The sequence below is a fragment of the Aythya ferina genome, assembly GCF_964211825.1.
Source record: "Aythya ferina genome assembly, chromosome: 1".
Taxonomy (NCBI): domain Eukaryota; kingdom Metazoa; phylum Chordata; class Aves; order Anseriformes; family Anatidae; genus Aythya; species Aythya ferina.
The window spans coordinates 17,556,790-17,573,036 of record NC_140296.1 but is presented as its reverse complement, the minus strand read 5'-3'; the positions used below and the strand labels follow the sequence as shown (position 1 = coordinate 17,573,036).

General features: G+C 40.7%; 1 protein-coding gene across 5 annotated transcripts in view; it reads left to right on the top strand.

Annotated features, from left to right (window-relative positions):
- Positions 1-16,247, top strand: part of EXPH5 (exophilin 5) — a 34,439-nt gene that overhangs the window by 8,513 nt on the left and 9,679 nt on the right. For 4 of the 5 annotated variants that reach the window (XM_084525417.1, XM_084525421.1, XM_084525420.1 and 1 more), the window contains 4 exons: positions 7,667-7,824; positions 10,020-10,164; positions 14,632-14,707; positions 16,069-16,195. In XM_084525417.1, the coding sequence (XP_084381543.1) occupies positions 7,667-7,824; positions 10,020-10,164; positions 14,632-14,707; positions 16,069-16,195 (506 nt within the window). The remainder of the gene's footprint in view (positions 1-7,666; positions 7,825-10,019; positions 10,165-14,631; positions 14,708-16,068; positions 16,196-16,247) is intronic. The other variant, XM_084525418.1, reaches the window with a different exon arrangement.

The following is a 16,247-nucleotide window of genomic DNA, read 5'->3' as shown; positions in this document are numbered from 1 at the left end:
AGTATACTATATATATATGTATAATATATGTTTATTTCCAAATGAAAAATGTCCACTGTGTCAACTTTCAGAGTTTCTGTTCCTTCTTATGACTGCTTTCCTTAACTTAAAGCAACATAAACAAGGCTTTAGTTGTGTTACAGTAACACATAAACAGTGTACAACACCCTGACCTTCTGTATTACATCTGTTGACCAGAATCTTGCTTCAGATGTGTGTGAGACTCTGCACAATTACCTGAGGTTTCTAAGGTGTATTTTGAAAGCCTTAGGCTTCAAGCTTAGCCCTGTGCCATCGGATGTCTAAGGCTATCTGGAGTCTCTAAATTCTAGAGGTCTGTCCCAGTCCATTGGCCATCATACACAAGTCTGCTTGCAGTGATGGGACCTTCATCTTTACTTGAAATCAAGTTCCATTATTTAGCATTTTCATCTCTCCTGTTTCTTTTGCTTTATTTGCTTTATTTATTTTCTCCTATATTGTTAACTAGGAAATATTTTGCATACATAAAGTCATGCCACCAATATGAGAAACAGCATCTATATTGCGTGTCTTTGTAAGGCAGTTAAATTTATGGCTGACCTGCAGATTACTTGCATAGATGGCTGTCTCTACGCTATCAGTGTTTGTAAAAGGTCCCACAATCAGCTAGCAGCTCAACCCTGGAAGAGTAAATAGGTCTGCTGTTAATCATTACCTCCAGATGTACCCGAAGACCTGATTCCCAGCCTTGCAACCAATCTGCCCTTCCTACCCCAGCACTGTATTGGAGCAGATTTGTCTCAGATTTCCAGACATCCATTCCAGACCAGCCCCGCTCGTCTGGCTGTGCATGCTGACTACATTCATTAATGTAGTCAAAATGTTCAAAGACCTAAAATTCACTGCATATGGGGGACACCCGGTATACATCCGTATTTCTGTGCAAGGCTTCTGGGACAGAAATTTTGGAACCCAAAACTTACTCCTGTCACACAATGTTTTTGGATTGAGACTACATCTTTCCCTACAAACGAAACAGAAACTGCATGGAGGATTATATCCATTGCACTGATTAGTGTCTATTAATGCTTATGGAAATTCCTATTAATAAAGTCATCTCATTAGAGATATTAATTACTACAATTCAGAAGCTATGTGACACACTAAGGAATGATAGGTAGCCTTCCTTCCCATTGCATCATGAATTTGTTTTGTTATTACCACATAATATTGGCAGGTAGCTTGTGAGTATTGACACCATAATAAAGTGACACCATAATAAAGTGACACCCTTTACCATGCCCATCTGATTTTGACAGGTCATTTACAAAAAGATTGTAAATCATCTGTGAAACATTCTTGCATTAGAGCTTCCACCTACTTTGCACTCCATGTAGTGAAAATAGCAGAGAATCAGCCCAACCTGGAGACTTGCTGACAGCTGTGACATTACCAGTGGCTTTTGACCTCATTCACTCTTGTTGACCAAAGGACTAAAAGCTTTCATATTCTAAATATTTATAAACTCGATGAAAAGTTGTATACTTACAGCCTCTTCTATTTCTTCCAATAGGGCTAAAATTATTTTCACTGTAAACCCAGCACAGCTGCTTCAAGAAAAAAAAAAAAAAAGATTTATTGTTAAAAGCAATGTTCTGAGCCTCTGCTAAAGCTTGACACGGATGATTAATACACCCTCAGTTCCCATGATCTATGTTCACAGTGCTCCATGCTTTAAAAAGTGAATGTTACGAAGACAGTCACTGAGCTCCAGATTTCTGAGCTTTAGCTGAGAACTGTTTCTGATGTGCCAGAGCAGAGGGAAGGTGTGTGGTCAGCATGAGAATGCCTGTCCTTGCCCCTGTAACTGCCACTGGCAGCTCCTTACAAGATTTTGTAATTTTATGCTCCAGAGGAAGGTGTCACTGTGCTCTTGCCCAGGGAACAAAAGCTTCAAGCAGCATTGGACTCAGTGAAGGAAAAGAGCAGCTAGAACAAAAGTCTGCAGTGTGTTCATTGTGTGTAGTGTCATGTTAGAAGTAAATGCTTTGCAGAAAAAAAAAAGAGGTAACTTTTAGCCACTGTACTTAGGGTGCTCAAGTTAGAGAATGTAGACACAAAAGACATCGTGAGTTACGATGGGAGTCCAATTGTAACACTCCATGCACGCTGATAATCTCAGTCTCCGTGGGTTGAGTGTAATCAATGTACACTTTGCCACTACTTTCGGCTTTCTTAGAGCAGGTGATCAGCTTTAATATAAGGAATAAAACCACTGAAAAAAGAGCTGCTCTTAATTTGTTTTGTCTCATGGATATGCTGGCACTTGAATGATAGGGGATGCTGCCGATTATTCCTTTGTTGAGAGTTCTGAAGCTTTGAGAAGTGCCACAAGACTTTTACAAATATAACAGTGAATTATAGAAGATTCCTGGGTCACATTTTGTGTGTTTGTTTGTTTGTTTTTCCTACCTTTTAATTAAAAAGAGAGGTAGAAATGGAAGGACTTTCCTATGAGCAGACGGGGTGGGACTTCAGTAAGGGCAGAAAAGGCTTTCTGCCTTTAATGCACGTATTCCTGGTCTGTAGCCATGACACTCGTAGCAAGACTTAATATGTGGCTCAGGTATCTGTTGTCAGTAAAGTGTTGTGGGGACAAAATGACATGAGCTGTTTGCAGCTATCTGCTTAAGTAACCTTACTTATGTCTACAGGGCTTCTGCCTCCTAAAATGTACAGTTTGGGAAGAAAAGCTAGAGAGCTTATTTCCCTTTTCACTTTCTCCTCACTTCCTTCTGGTTTTGCACGTTTTCAGAGTCTCAATATTTAGGGATAATTCTGAGCTGTCAACTTGATGCATAGGGGAAAGTGGGACTGAAAACATATCCCACGTAGTTCAATGTCAGGCTGATTTCCCCCGTCCTGAAGGTGAACCTTTCCTGGCGCTTCCAGTTACTCCGCTCCATCCAGCAGTGTCACCACTAGGTGACTCCCCAGCAGCCTGTTGAACACGGTGAAAGTCAAGCCATTAGATTTGTTGGAATTTGGGGCATGGTTAGAAAGAGATGCCAAACCAACGCACTCTGCTCTTCCTTGTTGTGGCATGAACCTTTGCCCTTACTTATTTTTGGTTTTATTGGTCAGATACTCAGACTAATACGTTTTCTGAAGGCAACTTAGTGTGTTAACGGGCTGAACAAAATCAATACATAATTTAAAAAAATAGCAGCAGTAATGTTAATAAAAAATATGAAGACTTAGTAAGAAAACAAGTATTTGGGAAGAAGAAAAAATGCAATCTGGTTGATTTGCATTGACCCAGCAGGTTAGATTCCAGCGTTATTGCCAATGCAACATTTTGTTAATCAAATGAGAGGAGGCCTTGGTTTTCCAGGGAAGGCTTAATTCTACAAATACAAAGGCCAAATGAAAAACAAGTGGCTTTTCAGCTTGGACTTTTTCCACTGCCTTGTAGTGTGTGCAACCAAAACATTGGAGTCAGTTTACCTCTCTGATTCACGTACTTGTGTATACTGTTTTACATATAATAATGAAGATGACTTGCTTTATTGACATTAACCAAACAGAAAACAGTAAGAAAGAAAAATAAACAAAAGATTGCTTTAACGTGAGTAAAAAAATACCAGCTACAGAGAATGAATAATGCCTTGGAAAATGAGCCGACTGTCTGTCTGACATGCTAGGAAAAAGCATCTGAGCTCTCCAGCCTTGTTTCTCTTCCTGAGAGGATTAACCGGATACAGAAGCTTCACTGGCACTGTAGAAAACAGAATATTGTGGGGGGGGTTTTGCTATTAGATGTGATACGGTGGATAATAGTTTACATATTTATTTACTTCAGCTGTGGTGGTCTGGTGTTGTCAGAAATACTTCTCTCTCTATTATTTAAATAAGATGGCAACCTGAAAGAAGGCCTTTAAATGACGTTTTTGTCAAAGCAAAATATAAGAAAATGTTCTTGCATATGCTTTATAGAATGTTATCCATTGCTGTGATAACAGACATAGTTTTCCAGAAAATGAACTGGCTGTGCAAATGATAAAGATGCACAGTTCGTCTGTGTGGCATAATGCATGGAGAAGTGGGAAGGTGGGAAAGTTGAAGCAAAATGCTGGGAAAGAACTGGTTCTCCAGGCACTGTTTTTCAGCATCTTAGCCTTTTCTTGCTGACAAAGTGAGGAATATAAACAAAGTAAAGACACAAGCTTCTTTTAGGTGGCTGTTTTTGCAGATTAATTGCCCTGATGTAGCTGTTACCTAATGCTTTCGGCACAGGTTTTATGTGCAGTCCTTTCAGCTTTGCCTTCCCAGACAGTGAGGGCTTTGATCTGATGAGCAAACCCCGCTCTGCTTCCCGGCCGGCCTGGCGCAATTCCTCGTGCTCAATTCTCTCGTGAGGTGTGTGCTAAGAGCTGCGTAGTGCCAAATCCTGCTTCTACTGAAACCAGCAGCTTCTACTTTGACGAAAGTGGGATTGAGTTCCCTGGTCCCTGCAAACAGCAGAAATGCCCCCAGATCTCCTATTTGGCAACCCAGTTTGCCTTCCGCATTTGTCGTCTGCTCTGTGTTCAATATGAAGATGATAAAGAAAATACTTTTCCTCTTACAGCAGCAATTAAAGCTCCTTATTATCCTAGCAGGAAGTGACGGGGAGGCTGCAGATCTTTTGACAATATTTGTGATAACCCACATGAAAGCCTAATGCATACAACCATATAGGTTAGCTTTTCCCTGGAGGAGTCTGTGCAAGAAATACTGGGACGTGCTTATGCCAAGAAGGAAGAGATGTTTGGAAAAACACCGCGAAGGAATTGCTCCCAAGTGATTCACTAGTTTAGATGTGTAGGATAATTGATGGGAAAAGTTGAAGAGGTATAGTCTGCAAGGCCGTGCTGGATCGCTGCCTGCCCTGGTTTGTGGCACGGGCTCCGTGTGTGCCAGGAGCGGAGCTGCCTTTAATCCTGCAGCAGCTGATGGTGGTTGTGCCTGGCACAACAGGGCTGCCCCCTCCCAGGGGGAGGTGGCTCAGAGTGCCCAGGAAAAGAAAGGAGGAAGAAGGATGGATGGAGCAGACAGGGAAGTAGGATTAATGTATTTGGTTTAGAGGGTATTTAGGTATTTTGACACTCCTACGGAGCAGTGTCTCAATATATAATTTGCAATCCAAGTAACAATAGCACTGCCTCAAAGGCAAGTTCATTGCAACGCTGACTGCAGATACCATCTTCTGGTGTAATTGTTTCTTGAGACGGGCTTCCCTTGTAGTTCACAGCCATCCTTCGTTGGTACCGTGAGGGGGCATGCAGACGTGACAGAGCAGGTATGTAGTGAAATGATGTGGTTTGGCCGGGAGCCACTGCAAATGAGAAATATTTAATGGTTGTATGATACTGCAGTTACAAATATATAAATATTATTCCATACTCACATAACTGTATATATATAGGGTTCCACATGGGGGTGTGCATCTGCGTGTAAGTACAAATACGCACAAGCAATTCAAAGGATTTAGTTCATGAGCTGGGGATGGCAGCACAATTCAAAAGCAGCACATGCACACATAATGAGTAGAGATAATGCCAAACATGTACTGGTAAAGATTTACAATGTTTAAATGTTAATGTCAGGGTTTGAGCAAATTTTTAAATATATTTTTCAGTCTCAGGCACGTTCGTGCAATGCCTATATGGTAGATGCTAGAGTAAGTGTTTTTTACAAATCTTTTATTCTATCCACAGGGCACACATTTAAAGCAAATAGATACTTGTATATAAATGATGTAGGAATTCCCCACAGTGAGTACGTTGGAGAACTCACCTGGGAGAGCAATCCTGGAAGGTTGTGCAGGGAACGCGGGTGTGTTTTTGGCTGTTACCGTGAGGTGTCACCCTGCTAAACGCCATCGCACCCATCCGGCCTGCACCGGGCTGGTGTTCTCCGAGCAGCCAGATCCCACAGCTATACGGACATACAAGCTATCTGCCCTAAATTATTTCATTCCTGCTTAGGTTGGCAAGGAAAACAGTTAATTCGGGTTGTGTTAAAGGACCGCAGGAGGCGGTCCAAGCCTTCAGCAGCAGGGCCGCGCGCCCCTTCTGCAGGCGATGGCCCTGGCTGCAGCTGCCCCACAGGCCTGGCTGCTCCTCAGGCCCCAGGTCCCCTTTGCTAAGGCCGCCTGAGTGAGGTCATGGAGTTGGCACATGAAAGCACTTTGTTCATCTCCTCCTCCGAGAGCACTTTGCTCATCTCCTCCTGCTGGTTTGTGTTACTGCGAGGCTGCTCTCCGTGCTGCAGATGGCGTTCGTTGTGCTTAACCATTCCCACAGCACGGCAGTATCTGTGGTGATTAACATTTTTGCCTTTGTAAGAAGTTTATTTGAAATGTCAAGCGCTCCTGCATGAGTCTGTTGATCTTCTTCAAGAGAAATACTCATTTAGCAAAAATGTGGCTTTCCTGCCCTCCTATTCTTCAGAGGCTGCCGGATGAACAGTAGGTGCTAGTGTGGACAACGCAGTCTGTATCGATTCCAGATGGACATACATCCATTTCCAGGCTAGACAATTAATTTCAAGTTTGTTTTGTGAAGTAATGTTGTTTCAATGACAGAAAGGGAGTTTTTATTTAAGTTGCTAACTGATAAATGTACGTTCACTGAAAGAATAAGCATATGTCTCTGTTCCTGGACATGGGTTTTACCACAGCTTAAGACAGAAGATTTACATGAGCGCCTCGGTAAAACATGGGTATTACATCTCCAGGCTGTGCACCAAGTCTTGCTGTGTTGCCACCAGAGTATGCTGGGGTGTGGATCTCCCACATTTAAATTTGTACTTCAGGCACTTGTGTGATGTAATTTGAACACAAGTAAGTTGCGCTATCCGGACTTCTTTGGAAGTGTACATTATTCTTTTATGTCCATATAAACAGTACAATCGTGTGACCTCTTGGTATGAAAACTGAACCTGCTGCTAAGCAGCTTCTTCATTTGATGCCACATGTGTGTACCTTGTTCAGTCCTCCCGTCTGCTTGGTAGATCATTCATAATCATTGTTAGCTGCTTACATACATATTAAACACAGGCAGGATCACTATGCAGCAAGGAAAGAGGAAAATGTGATAAACTCGTTGGACATGTTGCGTGTATACCTATTAGCTGAATGCAGTATTTATTTTGTCTCTTTACAGAGAAAGCGTGTGGTGGGCCCCAGTGAGCTTCCTTGTGAAAGTCGGAATAATCTCATTACTGCTACTGCTTAAATGAGTGGATAAATATTTTAAGAATTGCTTTGTTACAGTATTATTTATTTTAATTCGATTATTGCCTGAACCTAATCTTACTTTCAATTAGTTTTATAATGCTTATGAATTATTACCTCATTTTGCAAGGAAGAAGGATGTGCTTTGAGGCAGAGAATAATGCAAGCATATGAGTAGTCCAGTTAAGCTAGTCACACAATCTTATTGTTAAGCTGGAGAGCTCTGCTCTCACAGGTCTTTCATGTGATTGCTCTGAATGTACCACATCCCACTGCATTTTCTTTTCAGACATACTATATGTAGAAATATACTTTAAATACTTAAACAAGAGTATCTACTAATATACCTGCAGTATCTCAAATGGCTTAAAAATAAATTGTATTGATTTTTTTTTTCCTTTCTAGAAAACTTCTGGAGAGAAAGAAGTCTGAAACAGGTCTGCAAGGGGTGACTGGAGAATGGTTTGAAGAAATACAAAGAAAAAAATTTCAGAATAACACTGATGTCAATACAATGCTAAAGCCACCATTAGAGCATCAGCTAAGGAACAGCAAAAAGACCAGTAAGTTGCATTTTCCCAGTTCCTTACCTATATGATAATGGTCACCAAACCAACGTCTTAGAGCATTTCAGAATTTAGTGGATAAGGAGTTTCTGACATGGCATTGAGTTTTTTCTCACGTCAAAGTTTTGCCAAAAGTACGTTTTCAAAATGAGCATGAGTCTTCAAGCGGATTCTGTTAAAAGTAGAGGTGTGAGTCACGATAGAAAATCCACAATATTCTCATTCCATAATTGCTTTTACTACAGTGAATGTAGTGGTGGTTTCCCAGTTGATTTTGTACAAAATTCGTTTCAGCCTTACCTAGTTTTCTTAAAGAAACTAAAAGTATCTAAATGACATTTGGAATAAGTAGGTAGTCTGGGTTTGGGTGAGAGACTGTATTGGCAAACAACTTTTCCTGGTAGCACTGGGTAAAAGGCACACTAGTGCTGATTATCAGGGCAGGGGACACAGCCCGGAAAGCTGGGCTAGCTGAGAAGCAATGGCTAGAGATCTCATTTCACAGGTGGTGTTGCCCATCCAAAATGAACATGCACAAAAACCATGGTAACTCTTCCAAACACAGCATCTGTGTTGCCGTGTTGCCTTTTTCATCTTCCCTCCAGGTAGTTTTCATGCATGATGTATGCTTTTATTCCATTCACATTTGTGCACATTTTTCACTGAGCTCTTCTATCTGAGCCTCGTAGCAAGTAGAAGAAACACTTGAAAAGAACTGTATTTCAAAAGAAAAGTGAAAGACTAAAAAATTTTGTGAAACTACAGCCCTCCACAGAACCTCTCTTTCCTTTCTCTCTAGATACCTCTCTCTTTCCTGCCTGTTTACACCCCAGCAACCCTGCTAGTCCACAGCTATCTACTATTTTTCTCTTTCAGAGGTGGTCTAATTGATGCATTAGCTAACTCAGCTCTGTGTGATTGTTCAATGGTATTTAACTTTGAAAGCTGCTCTTTTTATTTCAGATCTGAAGAAGGGGTTTTGTGCCTCAAAGGTTTCTCTGGTATTTCCAACTGTATGAGTTGGTTTAACAAAAGGTACTACTTCTACCCGCGGGTCTTGCTCTGCCTACATCCTTAGACCATCCTGGCTGTGGCAGAGCACTGATAGGACTCTCCTGATGTCACCTTCATTGTCAAGTCAAACAATGACACCAAGAGGTTAAGCTCTGAAAGGGGTAAAGGATGCAGCATTTCATAACATGTGATTGTCACTGAAGTGAAAACAATTACACGTGGGATTTAAGTCATGTGAAATATTCATTTCATGTTGGACTTGATCCAAAATACTGCCTCATGCTGTTTTTATCGGCGACATTTTGCTTCCATTTCTGTTTTTGCTTTCTCCAGTGGTCATTGGATAAGCCATTTTCAGGGTGTTGTGTTGTTTCAGACATGATGTTTTAAATAGGAAAAAAAAATGCAGTGAATCCTGAGTGAGTCTTTGTTTCCTTATGTCCTGTAGTTTCCTGTGGAATATTTTAGTAGCAAACCCTGCAGTTCCTTTCCCTAACCTGTGAGCAATTCCCAGTGATTGCCAGCTGCTTCTACAGGCAGCCTGGGTTTATTCCCAATGGCTTGCTACAGTTGAAGAAATCAAATCATATCCTTCCCAGAGAAATCATTCATGATATATGGCACTTAAAACAGCAGTTCTGATAGACAGTTTGCAGCAGAAGATGTACACTGGTGCCTTGGAGTGGCCCAAGAAATCCCATCACAAGGAATTGCATGATACACAATACTGAAGTCCTGTTAGGTAGTCACACCGCAGTCCTTTAAACCATTGTACATTCAAGGTTCTAATATTTATATTTCTTGTAAAAGCAGAAAGAAAGTGACTAATGATTGTGTTTGCCTCAGTTTTCAAATGTTTACCTTTATTTTAAAATGTTTCTGGTTTTCAAATTGTTGAGTGCTGATTACTTTCTGAAAAGCAGCCTCCTTTATCTCACATGTGCCACGCAAAAACAAGAGTACTTTTTGAAACTTTAGACCTGTTCATCTTTCTCTTAGCCTTCCAGTTAGGCATTAGAAAGCAGCATGTCACATACTCTGTCCAAAAATGTAAAAAATTGGATTTTACTGGTATAAAAGGTAAGTGAAAGAATTGTGAAAGCATAATGTTTAATGTACACTTTAATACTGCTTTTAATAAGAATGTGAAGCAAATCAATTTTTTATAATATTTTTAGATCACAAAGAATTTAAAATGTCATCCCACACAAATCCTCAAGCACAAAAGAACACTTCTGCTTCCTTTCTGGGATTCAGATCACCTTTTGCTTGGCTTTTCTCCTTTAGAAAATCAAGGAAAAACCAGACTCAGAAGCAACCACGGTAAGCTATGATAAGAACATATGTTATTTCTAACGTTAAAAAGTGTGTAAATTGTTCTGCATTTTGTTTAGAAGAATTAATTTAATTTAAAATTAATTTTTCTGTCTCTTGCCTTTCACCTTACCAGGAAGGTTGCCATTTTACTTGGTAACGTAATGAGAGATTATCTGTTGTGTGTCAGAAGAGTGAGGATTAAGTGGCAAGTAATAGCTACAGTCTCTTGGCTGAATCTGTTCTGTTCAGGTTTTGCATAGAGGTTTTAGCTGTATTACAGCCCCTAGACTTAGCAGTGGCTGCATTCTGCTTGATTCCTCTGCAGGAGGAGAAGATGTAAGGTGCATGGGGATCTGGTGCCCTGTAGCAGTGATATAACAGGGAAGCATCGGTTTCCCAGGCCGTGGCAGGGAACATGGGCCGCAGGCAGCTCTACTGCAGAAGTTCCCACTGTTTCTAGCCCAGAGGCAGCTTAGAGCTGGGCCTGGAGCTCAGCTGTAGCCAGCCAAACCGGGCGGCTCCCGATGCTTTTGTCTTGGGTGCTGCGTCAGGGCTTTGGTTCCAACTGGAGCGGTACCAAGGATGGGCTCATCCGCAGCACGGGAGCTGTGGTGTTGGAAGAGCATCCTTCTCCCTCACCATCCACAGGGATAAAACTACTGCTGAGAGGGTAGAGGGGCTGCACTCAGGCTTGACAGGCTGACTGTTATCTCCTAATTTTGTCCAGTGTGGCACAAAATGCTGATTTTCACGCTGTTTGAGGGTGTTGGGCTGGTTTTCTGGTCCCTGCCTGGGGCTCCTGGGTGTTGCTGAGTGGCACTGAGACAAGGAACAGCTCCGGTGAACAAAGAGAGGAAGCACAAACCTCTGAAGAAATGGTGATTAGTGGGATAACGAGGTTTTGTGGCACAGCAGCTTGCAATTGCAGAGTGTTTGTATCAAAGCAAGATGTGTGAGGAGAGGTTCCAATAGAGGCAGCAAGTTTAACTTCGTGGCTGTTTGCTGGTAACAGTTCTTCTACATAGCAATGCAGCACAGGGAAAACAAACAAGCAAACCACCATTTGCAGAGTTCTAACACTGACACCTGTCTGTGAGATCTGCTCCCTCCTTCGTCCTTTGTCCCGTGACAGGGTAATGCCCCGTATGCTGGGACATGGCGCAAGGCTGTGGGCACACAGGGCACCGGGCCAGCGAGTCCCTTGCCAAGAGGCACCTTGGTACTGGAGAGTCAGATCTCCAGGGCTCTTCATACTGGCTTGCTGCAAGGCAGCTGAAAAAGGTGTAGGCTTTGCTCTAGAGCATAGGCATTGGAGCGATTTTTTACTTAAAAAACAAACAAACAAAAAACAATTCATACATGCTCATTTCATCATCCCTTGTAACAGGTATTTACCTCACTTTTCTACAGAAAATCTATCCTATCTTCGATTCCTATGCCTTTGGTTTTTTCAAGCGCACAGCTTGAAAAATAAACAAGTCCGTCCTGACGTGTAACTGAGCTGATTGCCACATTTTCTAGTCACGCCTCTCTGTCGAAAACTTCCCCCACCCTCTTTTAGGTGTTGCCGTGGCATGTGGTTTGCTTGATGCATAGACAAAGCACTGAAATAATCTGCCTCTCACCAGGTAGAGTTATTCTGGAGAGTTAGTGAAGTGCAGTAGGAGGCAGCAGTGTAAATCCTGTAAATAAGTCTACCTGGCAGAAGCTTTTAACTAGCTAGGCATCAATGGCTGTTTAGAGGGTCCTTTTTGTGCTGGAAAGACATTTTCCTCAGCTGTGGTGGTGTTCTGCTGTGAGAATAAATTATGGATGCTGCAAAACAGAATATGCGTATGTGGAGATACAGGAGATGCTAATAAAAGGTTTGTAACTGGAGTTTGAAGGTAACCAAATGTTTGATGATACGTGTTTCAGAAACGATCGATGTTCTTGAATTTGTTATTACTCTTTTCTGATCTGTAAGCTTTATTCATTCTGGAAGAGAAATGCTATTTAATCGTGTTTTCAGCATGTTGGTGTTACGTGTCTGCTGCTTAGCTGGCTTCTAAGGTAATACTGATAAGGATAGTATAGAAGAAAACGGATTGCAATCTGACTTTAGACAACTTGGATGTGGCCTGGGGAAGACAGGTGCCGCAGTGAAAATAGCAATTTGCAGCAGATTTCAGGTCATGGTCTTACATTATCGTTATCAGTTGAGATAGTAGTAGTCATACGTATTTTTAATCTTACACTCTCTTGTTGCAAACTAGATACATATGTATATGTAAGTGAAAATGTTTAACGAATAACCTCATGCTTTTCTGAAGTAAACAGTGGTTTTTCTGATGGCAAATGTTTTTGAGCTTGAGAAAGTTTAACTCCTTGGCTTATTATGGGTAATAGATAATGTTTACGTGTGTCCGTGCTTGTGTGTATGTGACCTAATGTAAACATTGCTTAAAAACCTTAACCAAAAGAGAAACTTCCTAAAATTACCTTTTCCTAAAATGTAACGATGTTTCTCTGGAACGAAATAAAACTTTAATTTTTGGAACGCCGAAAAACTTGAAAGAGTGAAAAAAAAATGAGGTAGGTAAGGAGGCGGAGAGGTTGGTATGGGGAAAAGATTAAAATAACCTTGTTTGTGTAAGTTGCAGGGAGGAAAATAAATCAGGATACAATGACCAGTTATTTCTCAAAGAACAGTGACAACAAAGACGTGGAGGAATTTAGAATAATGCCAGAGGTGCAAATGAAAATTTAATTTTTGTCTAGACTATCAGAAGATATTTCTCACTGAAGAGTCTGCTTCGTGTAAGCTTCATTGCATGGAGCAATTAATTCTGCACCAGGCACAGCACCGAGCAGGGAGAACAGTAGGGAGCAGCTTTGCACAGTAAAGCTGATGAAGAGAGCTTCTTGCAAAGCTTTTGCATTTTTGTTATGCATATAATGAAAATTGAGATAACTCGCTAAAGCACAGGTTTTCATTGAACTTGGTTTGCAGGAAATCATCATAAAAATTCTGAAACACGAGTTTAATTCTTAATCCGTGGTAGAAGCATTAAAATATATTCAATGTCATTTTAGTATAAAACAAGAGTTGCATATACCTCTGAGTCCTGATTCTGTAAACCTTATTCACAGGGAGTGGTAACCCTCTGAATTAATGGCTGTTCATGTTCAGTACTACCGAGAAAAACTAGGAAATTCAGATTCAGAGAGCCTGACCTGATGCGAAGCCTGCTGAGGTCACCAGGCTCGTTTCCATTGGTTTCAGTTGGACCCCATGGCAGAGAGGAATCTTGGTTTTAAAGTTCACAATTACAGAAGCAAAAACAAATTGCACCTTTCAACTGTTCTTCCCTGCCTGCAAGCACATTGCAAACAAATGACAAAGCACTTCAGGAGGAAAGGCTTGGCCACAAAGAACCTGCCAACAAGCCGGTTTCTACTTGCTGCTGAAGCACAATAAAATAGTCTGCCTGAGCACAAGAAGGTTTTAAGAGCCTAAGAACAAGATCATTCAAAAAGACTCAGAGACAAACAGGAATGAGCAGAACCTTCTTCCCCCCCTTTTCTTTCTCTTGAGAACTTCCTGGGAAAAAGCCTTTCTGAGACAAGGAAGGACTGGCAATAAGCACAGATGGAGCACGATTTCCTTCAGGGCTTTTGAAGGGTTTGGGTTTGCTTATCTGTAAAATAAGTGTTTGTAGACTGGAATGGACTAAGTGAAGTCAAATATTGTTCTTGTTCCTTTAGTTTCTTTATATGTTTATATGTCTGCAAGTGACCCAGGAGAGCAGCATGCCTGTGATGTGCAGTGCTTCTTGGCTCACTCTGACAGCTGCATTACTCACAAACACTCCAGCCAAACCCTTGCAGTCCTGTGTAGCTTAGGAAAACAGACAGGCTTTCTATTCTATTATGTCTTAAAAAATGATAAATAAAGGCTGTTTTGGATGGGTAGCAGCAAATTCCAAATTTACACCAAAACCAGTCTGCTGTCTCACCTCCTTCGCAGGGACACAGCACAGCTCTGTGTGCATGTAGGGAAATATGGCAGAGAAAAGCAGTAGAGTTTCAGATAAAAAACAGTTACCAATTTATACATGGTTAACTCCAGGTATTCATAGTACCTGCTACATTACTGTTCTTTGGAAAAGGAAGTTATAATATCCTATTGTAATGCTGGATTTAAACAAGGACTTTATGGCTGTTGTAAGCATTAAGATATCAGTAGGTTGAGATCATACTTGGCTGTGCAGGTAAAATATTTGCAAATTGACAAGGCCAAACCAAATGGTAAATTTCTCCAGCATTTTTGCATTTTTTGGTTAGCAGGATTTTTTTTTTTTTTTTTTGGGGGGGGGGGAGGAGGGATTCATCATAGGGAAGACTTTTTTTCAAATGCCTTTTGGTAGTTGTTAAAAACAAACTGCTGGTTATTTACTGCTGCATAAAATGATTTCATGTTCCGTTTCCAAGCCAACATTTGAACCCTCCTCCTCACAGATATGACAATTCTGCTAGCACAGCTCCGAAAGTGGAAGAAATGGCAACGGTAAGTGTCTTACCAACTTTATTTGCAACAATGTGTAAATCACAGCTCTTTTCAAATACTAATCCCCTTCATCTAGGCTGTTGATATATCTTTTTTAATAATATTCTTGCAATTCTTGTTTTAAACAGTGAGTAAAATGTGCTGTGAACCTGTTGAAGGCAGTGAAATGAGCTTGCCCTGTTAACTATAAAAGTCAAAAACTTTTCTAGGTAATACTGAATCTAGCTCTGATCAGTTTTCAGTTCTTTCCTAATAATGAGACTACTGCATGAATAATGCCCAAACTCTTCACATCTTTTGGCAATTGTAACCAAAGTACAAACAGATAAAAACTCACTTTGAATAGTTTATTTACTTTTTTTTTTTCCTTCATTTGTACAAGAATGAAAAACAGTAGGTGACATGGGCAGGCTGTAAGCTAAAGCGTGCTCCTGCAATGTTTCCATGCACAGAATTCCCATGTATATGTGAATTTTGACAGTAGAAAATTAACTTTTGGTTGAATGTTCTGTATTAGAAGCATAAGCTCAGTTCAAGTATGAAAAACAAATGTCTATCTGATGTAATTTATGTGTACTCTGTTGAAATAAACAGATTTCCTCCAAGGATTATATTTGTTATTTTAATTACTTTATTGCCCTGTATTACTAACATGTGTTTTGTCCCCTTCAATGGTATGGTATAACCACAGAGGGGACTAAGAAGGTGTACAGTATATAATCAAAGCTATAGAGGAGGTAAATTGGACACCACCCTTCTCTCATACTTCAAAAACAAAGGGATAATCTTTATTAATATGTGACTGAGACAGAGATCTCATCAGGATTCACAGAATCCTGGCTATTATACAAATACACTGCTATAGCTGGGTAATTTTTATGAAAAACATGGGGAAGGGTCTCAGCCAAAATAAAGCAGCAGAGGGTGTGAACCTCTCCAGGTTGGCGTGTAAGCTAAACTCAGACTGATGGGGAATAAAACAACATTTTTCCTGCTGCTGAAGGCATCACAGCCCCTCAAAGTGCTGGCTTAGCTGTAGTACTGAAACTGTCTAATAGATCAGATGTGGGAAGAGAAAATGCTGCAATATGAAAATTGACTGTGACAATTACTCAGTTTCTGTTGGGAGTTCTGTGTGTAGATTTTAAAATGTGCTAGTCAAGGAAAAATGCTTTGGAAAACTTAAATGAAGAGATACTGTACAGTGAGGATGCAAATGGAAAAAAATGAGTAAACTACACCTGTTACTATAAGGTTATTATAACCAACGTGTCCAACACGTGCTACAGCATGAGGACCTGATGAGCAAATCTACTTATATGCATAGATCTAAAATCACGTTGCCTTACTCTTTTTAACAGGCTGAAATGTGTAATTCCCTGATGTCAACTGATACAACTGGTCATTCTTTTGATGTAAAACAAGATGAAATGATGGAAAAAAGCACACAGGAGTGGAATGAACAGCTAGAGAAGGAGTTTTTCAGTGGTAAGTGCATGTGCTTGCTTTGTTCTGATACTATTGCTGTCAGAAGTGACTA